The 17,275-nt window shown below is 43.7% G+C and overlaps 2 protein-coding genes across 5 annotated transcripts in view; both read right to left on the reverse strand.

Moving 5' to 3' along the window:
• Window positions 1–5,446, reverse strand: part of LOC133559547 (zinc finger protein 135) — an 11,908-nt gene extending 6,462 nt beyond the window's left edge. Inside the window, exons 1-2 of one of the 3 annotated variants that reach the window (XM_061911401.1) lie at window positions 5,297–5,446; window positions 208–790 (exon numbers count right to left, since the gene is read on the reverse strand). In XM_061911401.1, coding sequence (XP_061767385.1) covers window positions 208–790; window positions 5,297–5,369 — 656 coding nt within the window. In that variant the 5' untranslated portion in view covers window positions 5,370–5,446. Of the gene's footprint in view, window positions 1–207; window positions 791–4,652; window positions 4,877–4,988; window positions 5,117–5,296 lie in introns of those variants that run through there. The other 2 variants (XM_061911400.1, XM_061911402.1) reach the window with 2 other exon arrangements.
• A 372-nt stretch (window positions 5,447–5,818) lies between these two features.
• On the reverse strand, window positions 5,819–15,934 carry ncoa4 (nuclear receptor coactivator 4). 2 transcript variants are annotated; one of them, XM_061911405.1, is made up of 10 exons: window positions 15,763–15,934; window positions 13,707–13,821; window positions 11,846–11,986; window positions 11,594–11,685; window positions 10,439–10,547; window positions 10,130–10,264; window positions 8,404–9,090; window positions 8,028–8,204; window positions 7,865–7,957; window positions 5,819–6,387 (listed from the first exon to the last, which is right to left on the reverse strand). In XM_061911405.1, the coding sequence occupies exons 2-10, from the start codon at window positions 13,818–13,820 to the stop codon at window positions 6,379–6,381; spliced, it is 1,557 nt and encodes a 518-aa protein (XP_061767389.1). In that variant the 5' UTR covers window position 13,821; window positions 15,763–15,934; the 3' UTR covers window positions 5,819–6,378. The 2 variants fall into 2 exon arrangements, with proteins under 2 accessions (XP_061767389.1, XP_061767388.1); XM_061911404.1 differs by lacking the exon at window positions 15,763–15,934 and adding an exon at window positions 13,961–14,116.
• Between the last annotated feature and the right edge of the window lie 1,341 nt (window positions 15,935–17,275).

The raw sequence follows: 17,275 nt of genomic DNA on the forward strand, positions 1-17,275 counted from the left end.
CAGGTTGCATGTGGCCCTCTGAGGGCAGCCATCACTGCGACGTGGCCCTCAATAAAACCAGTTTGACGTCCTGGCTCTAAGTCAAGGAGCCCGGAATTGTTTTTATTTCAACCTTAGCGATATTTCAGGGTTATTTTAGTAGCCTCCTTGACGACAAGTGATTGGTATCTGTATCGGCCCTGAAAGAAGCGTATCGGTGCGACCCACCTGCTGCCTTTAAAGCTCATGCCGCAGTGTTGGCAGGTGTAACGGGCATCCTGGTGCGCGGGTTCGAGGGCGTGCTTGGCGGACGCCACCAGGCTCGCCGTCTTGGCGACGTGCGTCTGCTGATGGCGGTAGAGGCTGGAGGCGTGGCTGTAGCATTTGCCGCAGTAAGTGCAGCGGTACTGCCGGTCGTCCGGCTCAAACGGGGCCTGATCCGAGTCGACCTCGCCGTCCAGGTGACTGCTCCCCGCCTCCACCAGGACCTCGTGGTCCTCCTCGTCAGAGTCCATCTTGATCTCCACGCTCTGCTCCGTCACCTCGCAGGGGTACACCTCCTCGTAAGGCGCAAAGAAGGCCTCGTCCGTTTCGATCTTCAGCTGCTCGCCGCTCAGCTCCGGGTCGTCCGAGTCTTTCTTGACGCACGAGATGGTGAACTTGGAGCCCACGTCCGCCCACTTGACCACGTACTCGATGGGCTGCGTGTCCAACTCCACCGTGATGAAGTCGGCTCCCAGGGCGTCCGCCTCCGACACGGTGAGCTCCGCCTCGGGGTCCTCCATCCTAAAGCTACGAGGTGAGCGACTTTCTGCGGGAGGAGAGGACAGGAAGTGAAAGAACCCAATTAGTGTTGCGATTATTAATATTTGGCATTTTGGTGAAACTATTTTGACATGATTGACTTTATTAGCCGATGTGGCATTGCATATAAAAAATATTTGCAAAACACAATAATTATATTTAAACCAAATATATAATTAATTACATTACACTATATATTATAGAAACACACATATATATACAAACATATGTGATAATAAAAAAATTAATGATATTAAATATTTATATCTAACAAAATTATATAATTAATTATATCAAATAATTATATAAAATAAAACACATATATATATATATATATATATATATAGACACCATATTTCCTTGAATTGCCGCAGGGCATATAATATACGCCTGCCTTGAATTATTGCCGGGTCAAACTTGCGACGGCTCGAGTGACACTTCCCCTGTCATCATTTTCAAAATGGAGGAGGCTGATTTCAATACCGGTAATTTGAAATCGCATAAAGGGAAGAAGATTAAGTGCTCTTCAGTAGGATTTAAGGCCCAAGCTTACATCACACTCAATTTTTTACTCCAAGCTTACATCACACTCAATTTTTTACTGCATACCTTTGGTAAGTGCCGGAGTGAGAAGAGGTTTTAAAATAATTAGCGCGTGCTTACTTTTACCGCATGCCTTTGGTGCGCACAAGAGTGAGAAGAGGTTTTAAATTAATTAGCGCCCCGGCGGCAATTCAAGGAAATACGGTATATATATATATCGGGGCAAAAAAGTATTTAGTCAGCCACCGATTGTGCAAGTTCTTCCACTTAAAATGATGACAGAGGTCTGTAATTTTCATCATAAGTACACTTCAACTGTGAGAGACAGAATGTGAAAAAAAAATCCAGGAAGTCACATTGTAGGAATTTTAAAGAATTTATTTGTAAATTATGGTGGAAAATAAGTATTTGGTCAACCATTCAAAGCTCTCACTGATGGAAGGAGTTTTTGGCTCCAAATCTCACGATACATGGCTCCATTCATTCTTTCTTTAACACGGATCAATCGTCCTGTCCCCTTAGCAGAAAAACAGCCTCAAAGTATGATGTTTCCACCCCCATGGTTCACAGTAGGTGTGGTGTTCTTGGGATGCAACTCAGTATTCTTCTTCCTCCAAACACGATGAGTTGAGTTTATACCAAAATAGATACATGGATTATACAGCCCCGCCACCCGGCGGAGGAAACTCATTTCGGCCGCTTGTACCCGTGATCTTATCCTTTCGGTCATGACCCAAAGCTCATGACCAAAGGGGAGGATGGGAACGTAGATCGACCGGTAAATTGAGAGCTTTGCCTTTCGGCTCAGCTCCTTCTTCACCACAACGGATCGATACAACGTCCGCATTACTGAAGACGCCACACCGATCCGCCTGTCGATCTCACAATCCACTCTTCCCCCACTCGTGAACAAGACTCCTAGGTACTTGAACTCCTCCACTTGGGGCAGGGTCTCTTCCCCAACCCGGAGATGGCACTCCACCCTTTTCCGGGCGAGAACCATGGACTCGGACTTGGAGGTGCTGATTCTCATTCCTGTCGCTTCACACTCGGCTGCGAACCGATCCAGTGAGAGCTGAAGATCCCGGCCAGATGAAGCCATCAGGACCACATCATCTGCAAAAAGCAGATATCTAATCCCGTGGCCACCAAATCGGAACCCCTCAACGCCTTGACTGCGCCTAGAAATTCTGTCCATAAAAGTTATGAACAGAATGGGTGACAAAGGACAGCCTTGGCGGAGTCCAACCCTCACTGGAAACGTGTCCGACTTACTGCCGGCAATGCGGACCATGCTCTGACACTGATCATACAGGGAACGGACCGCCACAATAAGACAGTCCGGTACCCCATACTCTCTGAGCACTCCCTTAAGAGATAGGGTGAGAAGCTCTGCCATCCGGGAGGAGCTCAAAGTAAAGCCGCTGCTCCTCCACATCAAGAGGAGCCAGATGAGGTGGTTCGGGCATCTGGTCAGGATGCCACCCGAACGCCTCCCGAGGGAGGTGTTTAGGGCACGTCCAACCGGTAGGAGGCCACGGGGAAGACCCAGGACACGTTGGGAAGACTTTATCTCCCGGCTGGCCTGGGAACGCCTCGGGATCCCCCGGGAAGAGCTAGACGAAGTGGCTGGGGAGAGGGAAGTCTAGGCTTCCCTGCTTAGGCTGCTACCCCCGCGACCCGACTTCGGATAAGCGGAAGAAGATGGATGGATGGATGGATGGATGGATTATACAGCAGAGAATTGGGAGAACGTCATCTGGTCAGATGAAACCAAAATGGAACTTTTTGGTATAAACTCAACTTGTCGTGTTTGGAGGAAGAAGAATACTGAGTTGCATCCCAAAAACACCACACCTACTGTAAAGCATGGAGGTGGAAACATCATGTTTTGGGGCTGTTTTTCTGCTAAGGGGACAGGATGATTGATCCGTGTTAAGGAAAGAATGAATGGGGCCATGTATCGTGAGATTTGGAGCCAAAACCTCCTTCCATCAGTGAGAGCTTTGAATGTTTGACCAAATACTTATTTTTCACCATAATTTACAAATAAATTCTTAAAACCTCCTACAATGTGAGTTGAAGTGTACCTATGATGAAAATTACAGACCTCTGTCATCATTTTAAGTGGGAGAACTTGCACAATCGTTGGCTGACTAAATACTTTTTTGCCCCGTTGTGTGTATATATATATATATATATATATATATATATAATAAATTATTATTTTTATTATATGTACAAAGCAACTTTACACACACATTATAATAATAAATATAAAAAACATTAAGTAATTCTATTAATTATATTATAATCTATTATATATTCCATATTATAGTAGCATTAAAATATATATATATATATATATATATATATAAATATATATATATATATATATATATATATATATATACATACATACATATATACATACATACACACATACATATATATATATATATATATAACCACACAAACATATTTAATACAAATAAAATAAAATTATTTATATTAAATATAGTTAATTAAATACATAGATTATATTATTACAGAATTATAATATACATGCACACAAAAAAACATTAAACAGCATATTATGCTATTTTATAATAACCTATTTAATATTAAACTACATATAAACGCACATAAAATAATAAAAAATAAAATAGTGAACACTGCTGACACAAAGAAACAAGCTGAACATATATAATCGTCCAATCATCATAAACAACATTGCCGAGCGGCACTGCAGCGACAGTTAAAACGACACTCCGATCAAATATTGGTCTTTTTAAGCATTCTCGCTTCCTAACCGTGTGGGCCCACACCTCACACAACCTAACAATTCTACCTCTCTTTATGAAATATAGTCAGTCAGACGAAATAAAAACGCCAGTTTGAATCGAGTATGAAGCGGAAACATGGAATTCGGACGACATCGCTGCGGTGATGTCACGATTAACAGCCGACAGAACCGAGCAGTGCATCCATGATCAAAAAGCTCTCTTTTTTACAACCTATATAATGTCTACATCCACGCCGAATATCGCTGCACCGAGGCCCGATTCACGCCACACGCTGGCGTGGATCGGGAACGTGTCGGGGGTCGTTCCCGGCGCGAAGATCGTTAAAACAACGTTTTTCTCAATGAAGTTCCGGGGCTCGGGCTGGGGCTCGGCGGACCTCGGCGGAGCTCGGGCGTCGGTGACGAGGAAGCAGCGGGAGCATTATTTCCCCCTCTCCGCTCGCAAAGCGGACAAAAATGTCGCCTGGCGCGGACGGCGAATACGCTGATAAACGCTTATATGCGTTTTGGGGGAACTCACCGAGCTGGAAAAACGTCAAATGAGAACGTTAAATGTTGCCGGCGGAGACGGCCACAATAAACAGGAAGAAGAAGACGTGGACACAAAGCATTGTGGGAAAGGATTAAATGGTTGGGAGCAGCGGAAGTGCCCGGAGTGGTCCTTCAAAGTAAAAACAGGAACACAAATAAGAGTTGCTGTAATTATCGCCAACGATTATAAAATAGCATGATATATTATGAAGGAACGCGAATGTCTAGTTACATTTGCCCGTCCGTTCTACTGGTTACTAAACATTGCTCTTTATCGCTGACTCGTGACAGTTTAGATATGGTACAAATATGCAAATTAGCTTGCCATGGAACATGCTCTCTGATTGGCTTGTATTGTCCCGCCTCAACGTGAAGGTAATAGACAGAGGAAGGAAACAGCCTTGCCCCGGCCAAGTAGAAGAAATAATCCTGTCCACGTCCACGTCACAAACCTGACACAAATAATACTGTGTCAACATGAAGATCATAAAGCTTCTCCGCAGCCAATCAGAGAGCTCCTTGCATCCCTCTATGGAGGAGGAAGGCGGATGAAGACTAAATGTTTTGTTAGTCCAGCAAGTTCTATAGAAAGCTCGTCTTTACGCGATTCGTTTTGAAGCTTACGGTTCATACCAGAAGGGTACAGCGTCTCCTGTGTTGGTGCTGGTCGGGAACGACTCGAGTCGCCGGACCGTCGAGGCCACATCAACGGGAGCCGAGGATCCAGTCACCGCTGCAGCAGCGCCGCGGGGGCGGGACAGACGTGGCGGAGTGGTACGCCGCCTCCGATTGGTGCAGCTCCTGCGCAGCTCGCTCCAAAATCGCTTGTGATTGGCCGTTGACGGACACGAAATATCGCGAGGTTTGGTGCGGATAATCGCTTTTGACGGAAACTGCAGACGGACAAAATTCTCATTGAATTAGTGAAGGTATTTTAAAATGTATCAAAACGTTTCATAAAGTTTCTAACATAAATGGTTGTTTTTATGTAAACACTACAATTTAGCTTTTGACGGTGACTGCTTCAAACTGCCCCGCCTTCCGCCCGATTGTAGCTGAGATAGGCACCAGCGCCCCCCACGACCCCAAAGGGAATAAGCGGTAAAAAAATGGATGGATGGATGCTTCAAATACAAAGTCGTCACGTAACCAGTGTTGATGTCAACATGTTTTATTAGAGTGGAGATTCACAGCAAAGACTTGGATGACATCACTCGGCATTTATAAAACCCAACAAAACAAAATCATTGTTGGTCTTTCATCCAGGGCTTGAAAGACACTGAAAAGGAAATCTAAGAGATTGAAAATTAAAATTGATTTTAAAATAAAATAACTGCGTTAAAACTCTGCAGCAGAGTGACGGAAACAATGACACCCTCAACCAGGCAGGATACATGTTAATGCAAAAATAATGTTTCATAGAAAGATGGAACTTTGACACACATTTTGCTAGCACCTTTCAAGAGGTTATTGGTGAAAAAGACTGAAATTATCCAATCGTGAGATTCACAAATGTTGATTCTTGATCAAGTGATCGATGCGCAAAGAGTTGGCTTCCGGTTTGACCATGGCGCTTCGCGGGAAGTCGAAGAACCTTTGCAGGAAGCAAACGCTGATGCCACAGGAAGAAGGGTGGGGGATTGAATAGATTGTGTATGTGCCAAGCAGCAATAAAGTGACGCAGGCCAGAAGAAAGCTCCTCAACTTCATCTTCGTCAATACATCTGGAAGAAAAGAAAGCGGCAGTGAGCCTAGCATGAGTGCTAATGGTCAATGCAATTAGTTGGATGGAGAGCTGGTTGACTAATAGGTATGTGTGTATTTTAAATGGTAAGGAGATTAGACTGTGGAATTCCACAAGACATCTGCCTTGGTCCTCTGCTCTTCCTTTTCCTGAGTGATTTTTTTTTTACGTAAAAAGCACATCTATAACTATGCACGGGTATAGAACATAAATATTTTAAACAATTTAGTATGGCTGTCTTGTTCTAAACAACAGGAACACAAAATACATAATTTTGGCCTCAAAAAACACATTAAAAATGGAACAAAATGTGCTTATTTTATGATTAATTTTTAAATCAAACCAGTTTTACGATCACTGGTGTTGTTTAATCTCTATTAGTGGGCCACTATTTTGTCATACGCTCCAAAGAAATATTTAAAAGCTCCAACTTATGCACAATAAGACTACACGATTGGCACGGATAAATCTAACCCTAACCCTGAAATCTTCTCATCTATGTAGGTTCATTTGTGTAACACTTTCTTTAACATCGAATCATGTCACCGGATTTTTTGCATTTGAATTTTGTGAACCAATTTTTTTTTACATCAAATACGCTGACAATTTCATTGAATGAACATTTTTGACCAAATTGGTTTAGAAAATCAAATTATGCTGACAATTTCATTGACGTGTAAGCAAAATTTGTGTTTTTAAAAATTCAGTGTTTTAAAATCAGTGCAGAGATGTTCATTGCTCAAAACTCTGAAGCAATCGATCATTTCTACGAACTACCTAATCAGCTGCTTTTGTCTTAAACTTACCTGAGGTGAGTCTTGAGTTATGTGCAACATACACTGAAATTTTAAACAATGATTCTTTTTACACAATTAGATTTGTGTGTGTGTACATATAAACACACATATATATATATCGTTTTTTTTAAAACGCTATTTAAATTTTTTCACTGAACTTTCAAAACAAATTTTACTCAAACTTTTTTTCAATGAAATGATAGAGAATTTTCACAAAAAACTTAGATCCGTATATATTTGTTGTCCAAAAAAACATTCATATTTAAGATCTAAATTAACCTCCATACTGTTAATAGGCGTTTATTAAAAACCCTGCTGGTATTTTTTAATACTATTCATACCACATGGGGCGGCATAGCTCGGTTGATAGAGTGGCCGTGCCAGCAACTTGAGGGTTGCAGGTTCGATTCCCGCTTACGCCATCCTAGTCACTGCCGTTGTGTCCTTGGGCAAGGCACTTTACCCACCTGCTCCCAGTGCCACCCACACTGGTTTAAATGTAACGTAGATATTGGGTTTCACTATGTAAAGCGCTTTGAGTCACTAGAGAAAAGCGCTTTATAAATATAATTCACTTCACTACAATGAGGCCAGAAATCGTACACTGTAAAATACGATACGTGTGCAAGAGACAACCTATTGAGACCAGCTGTCACTCACCTGAGCAGGAGCCTTGTGGAGCCATTTTTCTTTGTCCCCACTCATATTCATGCAAGAGAATAGGTCGCAGACAGAGGGCAAAGCCAAATGTTCCTAATGGAGAGCGGAGCAGTCAGACAAAAAGTCTCATTTGCACACAACGACCAATCTTTCACTCTGCTACCTGAGATTTCTTTTTTAGCAACCATTTGTCGTCCTGCTCGGACGCGGAAGTCGCTTTAAGACTCGACGAGTTGTTCGGAAGCACCCAGAGTTCTGGATCTAGAGGCCTTTGGAACAAAGTGGGGGTGTGCAGGGAGGGGTTTGAAGGATGAAGCCACGCCTCCAAGATGGCCTGAACCTGTGAAGACAACACACCTTGTTCTTCCATTTCCTGTTATCATCATTGATTGAATGATTAAAACTGTATTAGTATATTCCACAGTACAGTACATATTCCGTACAATTGACCACTAAATGGTAACACCCGAATGAGTTTTTCAACTTGTTTAAGTCGGGGTCCACGTTAATCAATTCATCATCACATGCACTTTGCCTACCTTCTCTTCCTGCTGTCTATGGTGCAGTGTGGGTGGCACATTCTTGCTAGTGGGCGAGGCATGGGAGGTGTTGGTCGGCGTGTTGTTGGCGACAACAGGGACGCCGTTCTTGTCAAGCGCACCGTGCTGCAGCAGCCACATGTTTAGAGCTTCTTTACCGCAGTTCTCATCGCACACGCAATCAGAGTAGCTGGAGCACCGCTCGTTTGCACGACACGTCTGCTGGACCGGCGCCGCCTGCTGAAGCCACGCCTGCAGCGTTGGAATGGCGGCTGTAGGGGAGGGCGGGGTCTTCAGGCACTTGAGCTCGCCCAAGTTCTCAATCTCCAGGGCTTTTTTGGTATGGCAGCAGGACGAGCAGTCGGACGTCTGCCGGCTCGACCCTGCCAGCCAGTCGTCGCACGACCAGTGCTCGGAAAAAGGCTTCAGAAGCTTGCGCCAGCGCTCAGCGTCAGACTCGGCGGTGGCGGCAGGCGCCGTTACCAGCCACTCGCTGAGGTCGTCGTCCTGGAGGTAGTCGCACAGGTCGGACTCGTCAATCTTCTCGATGGAGAAGGAGGAGCCGCAGCTGCTGGCGCTGGGCTGCCGAGTGACCGGCTTCTGGTCCCGGAGCAGCCATGTTTCCAGGTCTTGCAGCTGACCCCAGGCCTTGAAGAAGTCCACAGACCCGAGGACAGGACAGGAAGTCTGCACAAGGACAATGATGACTCAGCATATTTCATGTCAGCGTCACAATTCATGGTCAGTGAGTGCTGTGAGCTAGGGGTGGGCATTAAAACGATATATAAAAATCGCAATAGACACATATTATCGATAAAACATTGTGTCATTTTTTTCCTTTGTGGGAAGAAAGTGGACGTATGGAAGCAAGGTTGGTGGCATGAACAAAGGCACTCGCTCTATGGTAACCAAGCAACGCAGGAAGTGATCACTGATCAGTGGGAGTGACAGGCAAACGTATCAACTATCAAGTCTGCTTGTCTGGTGATTTATTCTTTACATGGAGTGAGAAGAGAAAGTCAAAATGAAGACATTGTGCATCAAAGAGGGGCCGTAATCAGACCAATGCGGTCTGTAAATGCTGAAAGGCAAGACCGCTAACACCACACCAACTTAGCCCATCCATCCATCTTCTTCCGCTTATCAAAGGTCACGGGGGCAACAGCCTAAGCAGGGAAACCCAGACTTCCCTCTCCCCAGCCACTTCGTCTAGCTCTTCCCGGGGGATCCCGAGGCGTTCCCAGGCCAGCCGGGAGACATAGTCTTCCCAACCAACTTAGCCACGCTCACCCTTTAGAGCAGTGGCGTAATTTCCTGGCACAATACCTGCAGAAAATATTTCTCAGGTTGTTCAGATTACATTTTCAAACTTTACACTATTTTCTTACACTATATGAAACATTTATTACATATTCCCTATTTTTGCACCTTCATTTTAAGATCTTATTGAAGTGTTCAATGGGATTTGAATAATTTGTTTACATTGAGTGTCTTACATGCTTGTGTTGACATTTCACTTCTGCCTTGATAGCTGAGGGATTTTAATAAAAAAGGAAGGTTTCTTTTGAGGTAAACATGTTTACATTTCTTTTTTTTTTTTCCTGCTCTTCTTTTTTCATGAGTCATTGAAAATATCAATCACTGATCTGGACTGATATGAACTTGTATCGTGATAGTTTTAAGCCCAGCCCTACTTTGTGCTGGATTACAAAACCTCAGTGTTTACTTTTTGCAACACATGTGACTCCGCCTCCGCTACTTTCTCCTTTGGTGACAGCCAATCCTGAGAGTCCTTGCTGACCGGATGTCCAATAGGATGACTTTCCAGCAGCCAGTCGCCCAAAGCTCCGCCCTCCACTTTCTGCACAAACAGTATGTGGCTGTTAAATAACTGCAATAATAATAATAATAATGATGATATTTTGCAACAATATCATTACAACAGTAAGTCCTTGAACATGTCAACTTTTCATCGACCGCCTCCTTACTTCCTCACACGTACACTTCTTTGATGAGCAGTGAAAGCGTGGGTTACCTGGGCAGTGATGCTGCCAAATGAAGTGATGGCGTCCCTCAGGGAGCGCGAGTCCGCATCAAAGCTCATCTCAGGCGTTTCCTCTGGCACCAGACTGAGAGAAGACAACCTGATGACAACACAGTGACAAGAATGAACGATGGAGGCCAATAACTTCCTGTTGACCTTCTCACAGCGTCCATAACCTAGACAGTATGCAAAAACACGGTTAAGATTTGGGAGAACCTTTTCGATCAATTTCTTATCCTACGAAAAGTGTGGTGTACTAAACTTTATTTACATAGATTTATAACCCCTTCAAATTCTGGGATTGTAATAGTTAGTAAATGTGAAACTTCCATTGAACCATTTTGAGAATTAACATTTTTGGAAAGCTAATCCACAATTTTGTCCTCAAAAAGGTCTGAATTTGTCCAAGTGCTACTGACACGGAGGTTTTCAATCCCGCTAGACATTTAAAAAGGTGTGTTTCCGTTTGTGCTATGGTGCTATCTTTTGGACGAGTTTTCTCATTGCAGACGCTGCAGATAAAAAATGTACTTCCCGTTTCGCGCCTTGTCCATAGCGTTTCAACTCATATGGATTCTTAATTCATTACTGCAAACAACGTTTAGTAAGAATTGTTTTAGTTATATTGTAAAACTGTAAATTTAACAGGTGTCTGTGTTTGTAGTATTAATTTCCAATGGCATTCTTTTTGTATTGTTTTGATTTCATAAATTCACCAAAACATCACTGGAGTTATTGAGTCTGTTTAGCTGATTGGAGAGCTAGCTTGTGCAGCTAGCGGGTCCATAACGATGACTTCTGTCCTGTTTGATCAGCCTTTTTGACTGCCTATGTCACAAACAGCGTTTGGAAACAATTAAGGAATTAAACATTGACAGAATATTTCCGTGTAAATTAATCATTTCATAATGTATATATCGGCGGCTTATAGTCCTGTGCGGCTAATACGTGGAAAAATAGATTTTCTTCCAAACTTTTGTGGGCGTGATTTATATTCCGGTGAACTCTATGATCCGGAAAATACAGTATTTTTTTTTTGAATACTAGTGTAATATGTATATATTGTACCTGCTGATGTAGTTTCATTGTAAAAAACAGACAAAAAACGGTAGATATCAGCGCAATATCAATTAAATAAATTCTTACTTGTCCATGCAGCTAGTCAGCTGATTGCTCAATTCGGTGCTGCTGTTGGCGTTCTGGAGCTGCTGTGAGATCACGTCCAACTGACCGTACAGCTGCAACACAGCAACAGAACAGACTCAATAAAAAAAATCTTAGTTAAGATTAATGACAAAAGGTAAAGACAGAAAAGAATGGAGTTAGAAACATAATTAAAGAGTTGTTACAGAATGTAAAGAGAGTTGGATTGTAGACGAGAGTGAGAGAGGTGGTCACCCGATGGAGCCGATGCAACTGCTGCTGCAGTGTTTCAGCCTTGACGTGTTCCAGCAGTTCCAGCTGACTCAAAAGCCACACTTCCCGGCACCGCAGCGCCTCCTGCTGGCGACTCACGCAACTCTGCAGCTGCCAGCGCACCTGAGAAAAAAAAAGACGACACGTTTTGTTGCTTGGTCTGAGAGCCCATAAATGCACGCAGTGAGTTAGTGTGCGTTATGTCAGATGATGAAAGCTGAGCAACGCAGGGTGATTTAGTCACATGACCAAAACTTTAGGGAGATTAACCAGTGGACTTTGGTTGTTTGGAGAGCCCTGCGGGCGAGGTTAGCAGGAATGACAAGCCACATGACATTTGTTTTGGTTGTAAGAACTGGAGTTGCCGACTCGAGGACAAATACAGAATGAACATTTTGGGAAATAGAATTGCATGATCACATCAGTGACCAGCAGAGCTGCCAACAAGCACACGTTTTGACCTGTGACTACACTTCACTGACTGTACGCACCATTTTCGCTTCAACTTCAGTCTAAAAAAGCTGGATTAATACTGTGTGGAGACTGCACTAGCTCACCATGCACATACCCCCAACCCCCTAAAAAAAATCCTCTATCTGACGACGACGTGAATCATAGGAGGTTATACTGTTGTAATGAATCAACTAGTTCCAGCTGCAATAACACTTTCATCCCAGGGCTGAGCGATGTGGCCGAAAACTATCATATCAGCTTTTTGTTTGGCAAAAATATATTTCATTTGAAGTGTAAACTTCCTCTTATCAAAATCCCTCAGCTATCGAGGCCGAAAGGAAATGTTAACAAGCATGGAAAACACTCAATGTAAACAAAATGTTAAAATCACATAATCTTTAAAAGTAAGGGTTATGTAAAAAATGCTTAATGAAATGTAATAAAACACTGCAAAGTATAAAATGTAAAAACATAGAAAAACCTGAGAATAGCTATTTTCTGCAGGTTTAGTGCCAGGAAGTCACAGCTGTGTTAGAAAAGGGGAGCGTGGCTAAGGTGGTATGGTATTAGCGGTCTTGCCTTGCATCATTTACAGACCGCGTTCGTCTGACTAAATCCAGAAAAGTGATATACTGTCCGAGTCACTTCTCTTATTCACAAGTTCTTCTTTTTTTTTTTTTTTTTTACTTTCTCTTTACACTCCACGCAAAGAATCAACTGACAGAAAACCAAATTTGATAGTTAATACTTTTACCAGATTGTCTGTTAAGATGTCACTCCCACTGACCAGTGATCACTTCCTGCGTTGCTCGGGTACCAGGGAGCGCGTGCCCTTGTTAATTAAACAGAAATTGTTTGCTACTTCTGGTTTCTTCCGATGAAGCATTAAAAAAAGACATCATTCTTGGCTGAGACCAGGGATCGTGGGCTCAAAAAGGTTGCTGCTTTAGAAAGATCTGTTTGGACTTTTAAAACCAGACATTGTTCTTTGCACATGTAGTCAAATAGAGTCAAGTTGATGCATTACACTTTGGGCAGGCATGTGTTAGAATGAAAGGGAATACCAGTCCTGTGCTATTATGTAAGATCCACTATGGACTGGACTTTCACAAAATTATGCGAGATCCACTTGATGTCCATTGCACCGGTCGCCCTAGAGAATGAGAAACCTCTGAGAGGTTTCTCATTGTCATCCCACTGGGTTGAGTTTTTCCTTGCCCTGATGCGGGATCTGAACAGAGGATGTCGTGGCTTGTGCAGCCCTTTGAGACACTTGTGATTTAGGGCTATATAAATAAACATTGATTGATTGACTGCGCTGAGAGCTCATGTTTCGTCACAGACACACAAATGCAGAGTTCAACAAAATACTCTTGTGAAGGGCACTCACCTCCCTGGCGTTCTCTCTGAGCTGCTGCTCGGTCTTGATCACGGCGTTGATGGCGTTCTCCAGCTGATCCTGGGCCAGCAGGCACTGCTTCAGCTTGCTACCTGCTGTCGGCATCCTGGACAGGAGAGCAGGAAAAAAAAACATGACACGTGTGACCGGAAGAAGAAAATTGTACGGTGTTTGCCGATCTGCAGCATCATAGACTTGATCTACATTTATGTCATTCGTACAGGTCGATGCTGACCTCAACTAACCTTATGGATGGAACAAATATTTTCCTCCTTATAAGCAAAACAAAAATACTTGCGGCACAAATCAACTTGACTGCCCTGAACTGGTTTAGAAAGTGGTCGCCCTCACGTGAAGAGTCCGTCTTGCTGACAGCTATATTTGTTTGCAAGTGCAATGTTACAGTCGTCAGCAGCTCGGGTGGGCGTGTATGGTCGGGCAAAGGGCGTGGTCTTATCAGCTGTAAACATTCACCACTGATAACAACATTCACTCTCGCACAAAACATGCACGACCTTTGACTTAAAGTCTGCACTACTATGGCATCAGCATAAAACCCTTGAAACCCACTACTACCGACCACCCAGTCTGATAGTTTATATATCAATGATGAAATCTTAACATTGCAACACTTGCCAATACGGCCGGTTTAGTTTACTAAATTGAAATTTTAAATTTCCCGCGAAGTGTCATGTTGAAAACGTCGCGGCGTGATGACGCGTGCTTGTGACGTTAATGGTTGGAGCGGACATTTTATCCCAGCACCACTCACGGCTAAAAGTCGTCTGCTTTAATCGCATAATTACACATCTGTGTTGCTGAATCTTTTGCAATTTGTTCAATTAATAATGGAGACTATAAAGAAAAATGATGTTGCCGGAAGCCGGTGTTTCTTTGTTTGTTGTGAAGCTTTAATATGGAACAGAGCGGTCAAGCGAACGTGTTTCTCTACCACATGTCGACCGGCAGGTTTCGGTGAGAAAATTGTGGTACTAAGTCGGCTCTTACCGGAGACATGAGCGGAGCTTGCGTCTTCCTGTAGCTGTCAAAGAGGCAGCTGTGACTTTCTTGGCTCCTCCATGGCTTCCATCAGAGACACTGGCGGTAACCACACCCCTCCGACTTTGAGGTATAACTTTATAATCTCACTACTACACTAGTAACAATAAGCAGATAAGGGATTTTCCAGAATTATCCTAATAAATGTGTCTAATATCTGAATCGCTCCCACTGCCCTTGCCTTTTTTAATTATAATGTTCTTCTTCTTATAGTGCTTCACTCTAACTTTCCTCATCCACGAATCTCTCATCCTCGCGCTAATTAAATGGGGAAATCGTCGCTTTCTCGGTCCGAATCGCTCTTGCTGCTGGTGGTTATGATTGTAAACAATGTGAGGAGCCCTACAATCCGTGACGTCACGCTTTATCGTCGATGTTCTCTACTAAATCCTTTCAGCAAAAATATGGCAAAATCACAAAATGATCAAGTATGACACATAGAATGGACCTGCTATCCCTGTTTGAATAAAAAAAATCTAATTTCAGTAGGCCTTTCAGTTTTATTGAATTGAATGCACATGTATTGAGTAACAATGTGTTACACTGTTGACCGCACAAAAGCATCACTTTTATGGTGCGGACCTCATTTGAACTAGTTTACCATCAATAATTCAAGATAAGAAACCTACGAAGTACTGATAATATCCGATTGTTGCAGGAAACGCAAGAGTATAGACAGGTCGATAACGGCGCGTCCGCCATTATCGACTGTCAGCCGGCACGTCCGCACGATGACGTCACATGCAAAGCTCCATTATCAGCACCGACAAACAAACGCGTTCTTTTTTTATTTGCTGTAAACCCCAAAATGGGCCACTCAGTGCTCTACACAAAGTGTAAGTGTAAAATAGAGCTGGTCAAAGCCGACTGACATTATTCTAGGGGGCACCAGGAAGCCACCATTTTGGAGTTAGCATCAGCGCTGCCTAGCTCGCCGATGCCCGCTCGTGTTGTCACTTCCAAACTAAAAACAGACATTTAAACTCACCCGATTATTATTCTGTTGTGCACGATCAACTTCAAAGTCACGAATAGTCCCAGATTGGTGTGACGTTTCTTCAAAGAGATAGGCCTTCGATGGATGTTTTTTTTTTCTGCAATATTTTCACGACCGCTTTTAGAGCACCGATTGAGGAGGGGCGGGCTTTGTGCTTCTTCTTCGTGCAGCAATTGGTCAGCTGACAACACAAGGAGGCGTCATGGCCACCGTGTGGCGTGGACGCTGTACTACAGGCATGTTTCAACATTGTTCTACCATCCATCCATCTTCTTCCGCTTATCCGAGGTCGGGTCGCGGGGGCAGCAGCCTAAGCAGGGAAGCCCAGACCTTCCTCTCCTCAGCCACTTCGTCTAGCTCTTCCTGGGGGATCCCAATGCGTTCCCAGGCCAGCCGGGAGACACAGTCTTCCCAGTTCTCTTTTATGTATTTTAAAAGGTATGTCTTAATGTATTACTTTTTTGAAACTGCTCTGTGACATGTGCTGTTGACCTCTTGGCCTGGTCACCCTTGTGAAAGAGATTTTGATCTCAATGGGTTTCTTATATGGTTAAATAAAGGTTCTAGAAACGTGTCCTGGGTCTTCCCCTTGGCCTCCTATCGGTTGGACGTGCCCTAAACACCTCCCTAAAGAGGCGTTCGGGTGGCATCCTGACCAGATGCCCAAACCACTTCATCTGACTCCTCTCGATGTTTAGGAGCAGCGGCTTTATTTTAAGCTCCTCCCTGATGACAGAGCTTCTCACCCTATCTCTAAGGGAGAGCGCCGCCACACGGCGAAGGAAACTCATTTCGGCCGCTTGTACCCGTGATCTTGTCCTTTCGGTCTTGACCCAAAGCTCATGACAATAGGTAAGGATGGGAACGTAGATCGACCGTTAAATTGAGAGCTTTGCCTTCCAGCTCAGCTCCTTCTTCACCACAACGGATCGATACAACGTCCGCATTACTGAAGACGCCGCACCGATCCGCCTGTTGATCTCACGATCCACTCTTCCCCCACTTGTGAACAAGACTCCGGGGTACTTGAACTCCTACACTTGGGGCAGGGTCTCCTCCCCAACCCGGAGATGGCACTCCAGCCTTTTCCGGCGGAGAACCATGGACTCGGACTTGGAGGTTCTCATTCTGGTCGCTTCACATTCGGCTGCGAACCGATCCAGTGAGAGCTGAAGATCCCGGCCAGATGAAGCCATCAGGACCACATCATCTACAAAAAGCAGAGATCTAATCCCGCAGCCACCAAACCGGAACCCCTCAACGCCTTGACTGCGCCTAGAAATTCTGTCCATAAAAGTTATGAACAGTGACATTTTTCTACCAATAGAAAAAGAAAAAGCGTGTCGAGGCGAGGGACAGTGCACTCTTTGATCTTTGAATTTTCTTTACAACAATTGAAACAAAAAAGGACTTGGACTATTTGAATTTCACATTAAACAACAAAAAAGCTAATTAAAAAACGGTTATTTTTTGGTGTAATATTCAATAACTGCATTTAATTTTC

Source organism: Nerophis ophidion, linkage group LG09 (genome assembly GCF_033978795.1).
Source record: "Nerophis ophidion isolate RoL-2023_Sa linkage group LG09, RoL_Noph_v1.0, whole genome shotgun sequence".
Taxonomy (NCBI): Eukaryota; Metazoa; Chordata; class Actinopteri; order Syngnathiformes; family Syngnathidae; genus Nerophis; species Nerophis ophidion.

Bases quoted from the DNA above. Each gene is read 5' to 3' on its own strand.
- ncoa4 (XM_061911405.1), bottom strand. From the start codon at position 13,820: ATGCCGACAGCAGGTAGCAAGCTGAAGCAGTGCCTGCTGGCCCAGGAT. The intron at 9,091-10,129 runs GTAAACACTGAG...GTCCTTGTGCAG, and splicing joins AGTCACATGTGTTGCAAAAA to ACTTCCTGTCCTGTCCTCGG. The intron at 8,205-8,403 runs GTAGGCAAAGTG...TTGTCTTCACAG, and splicing joins ATAGACAGCAGGAAGAGAAG to GTTCAGGCCATCTTGGAGGC.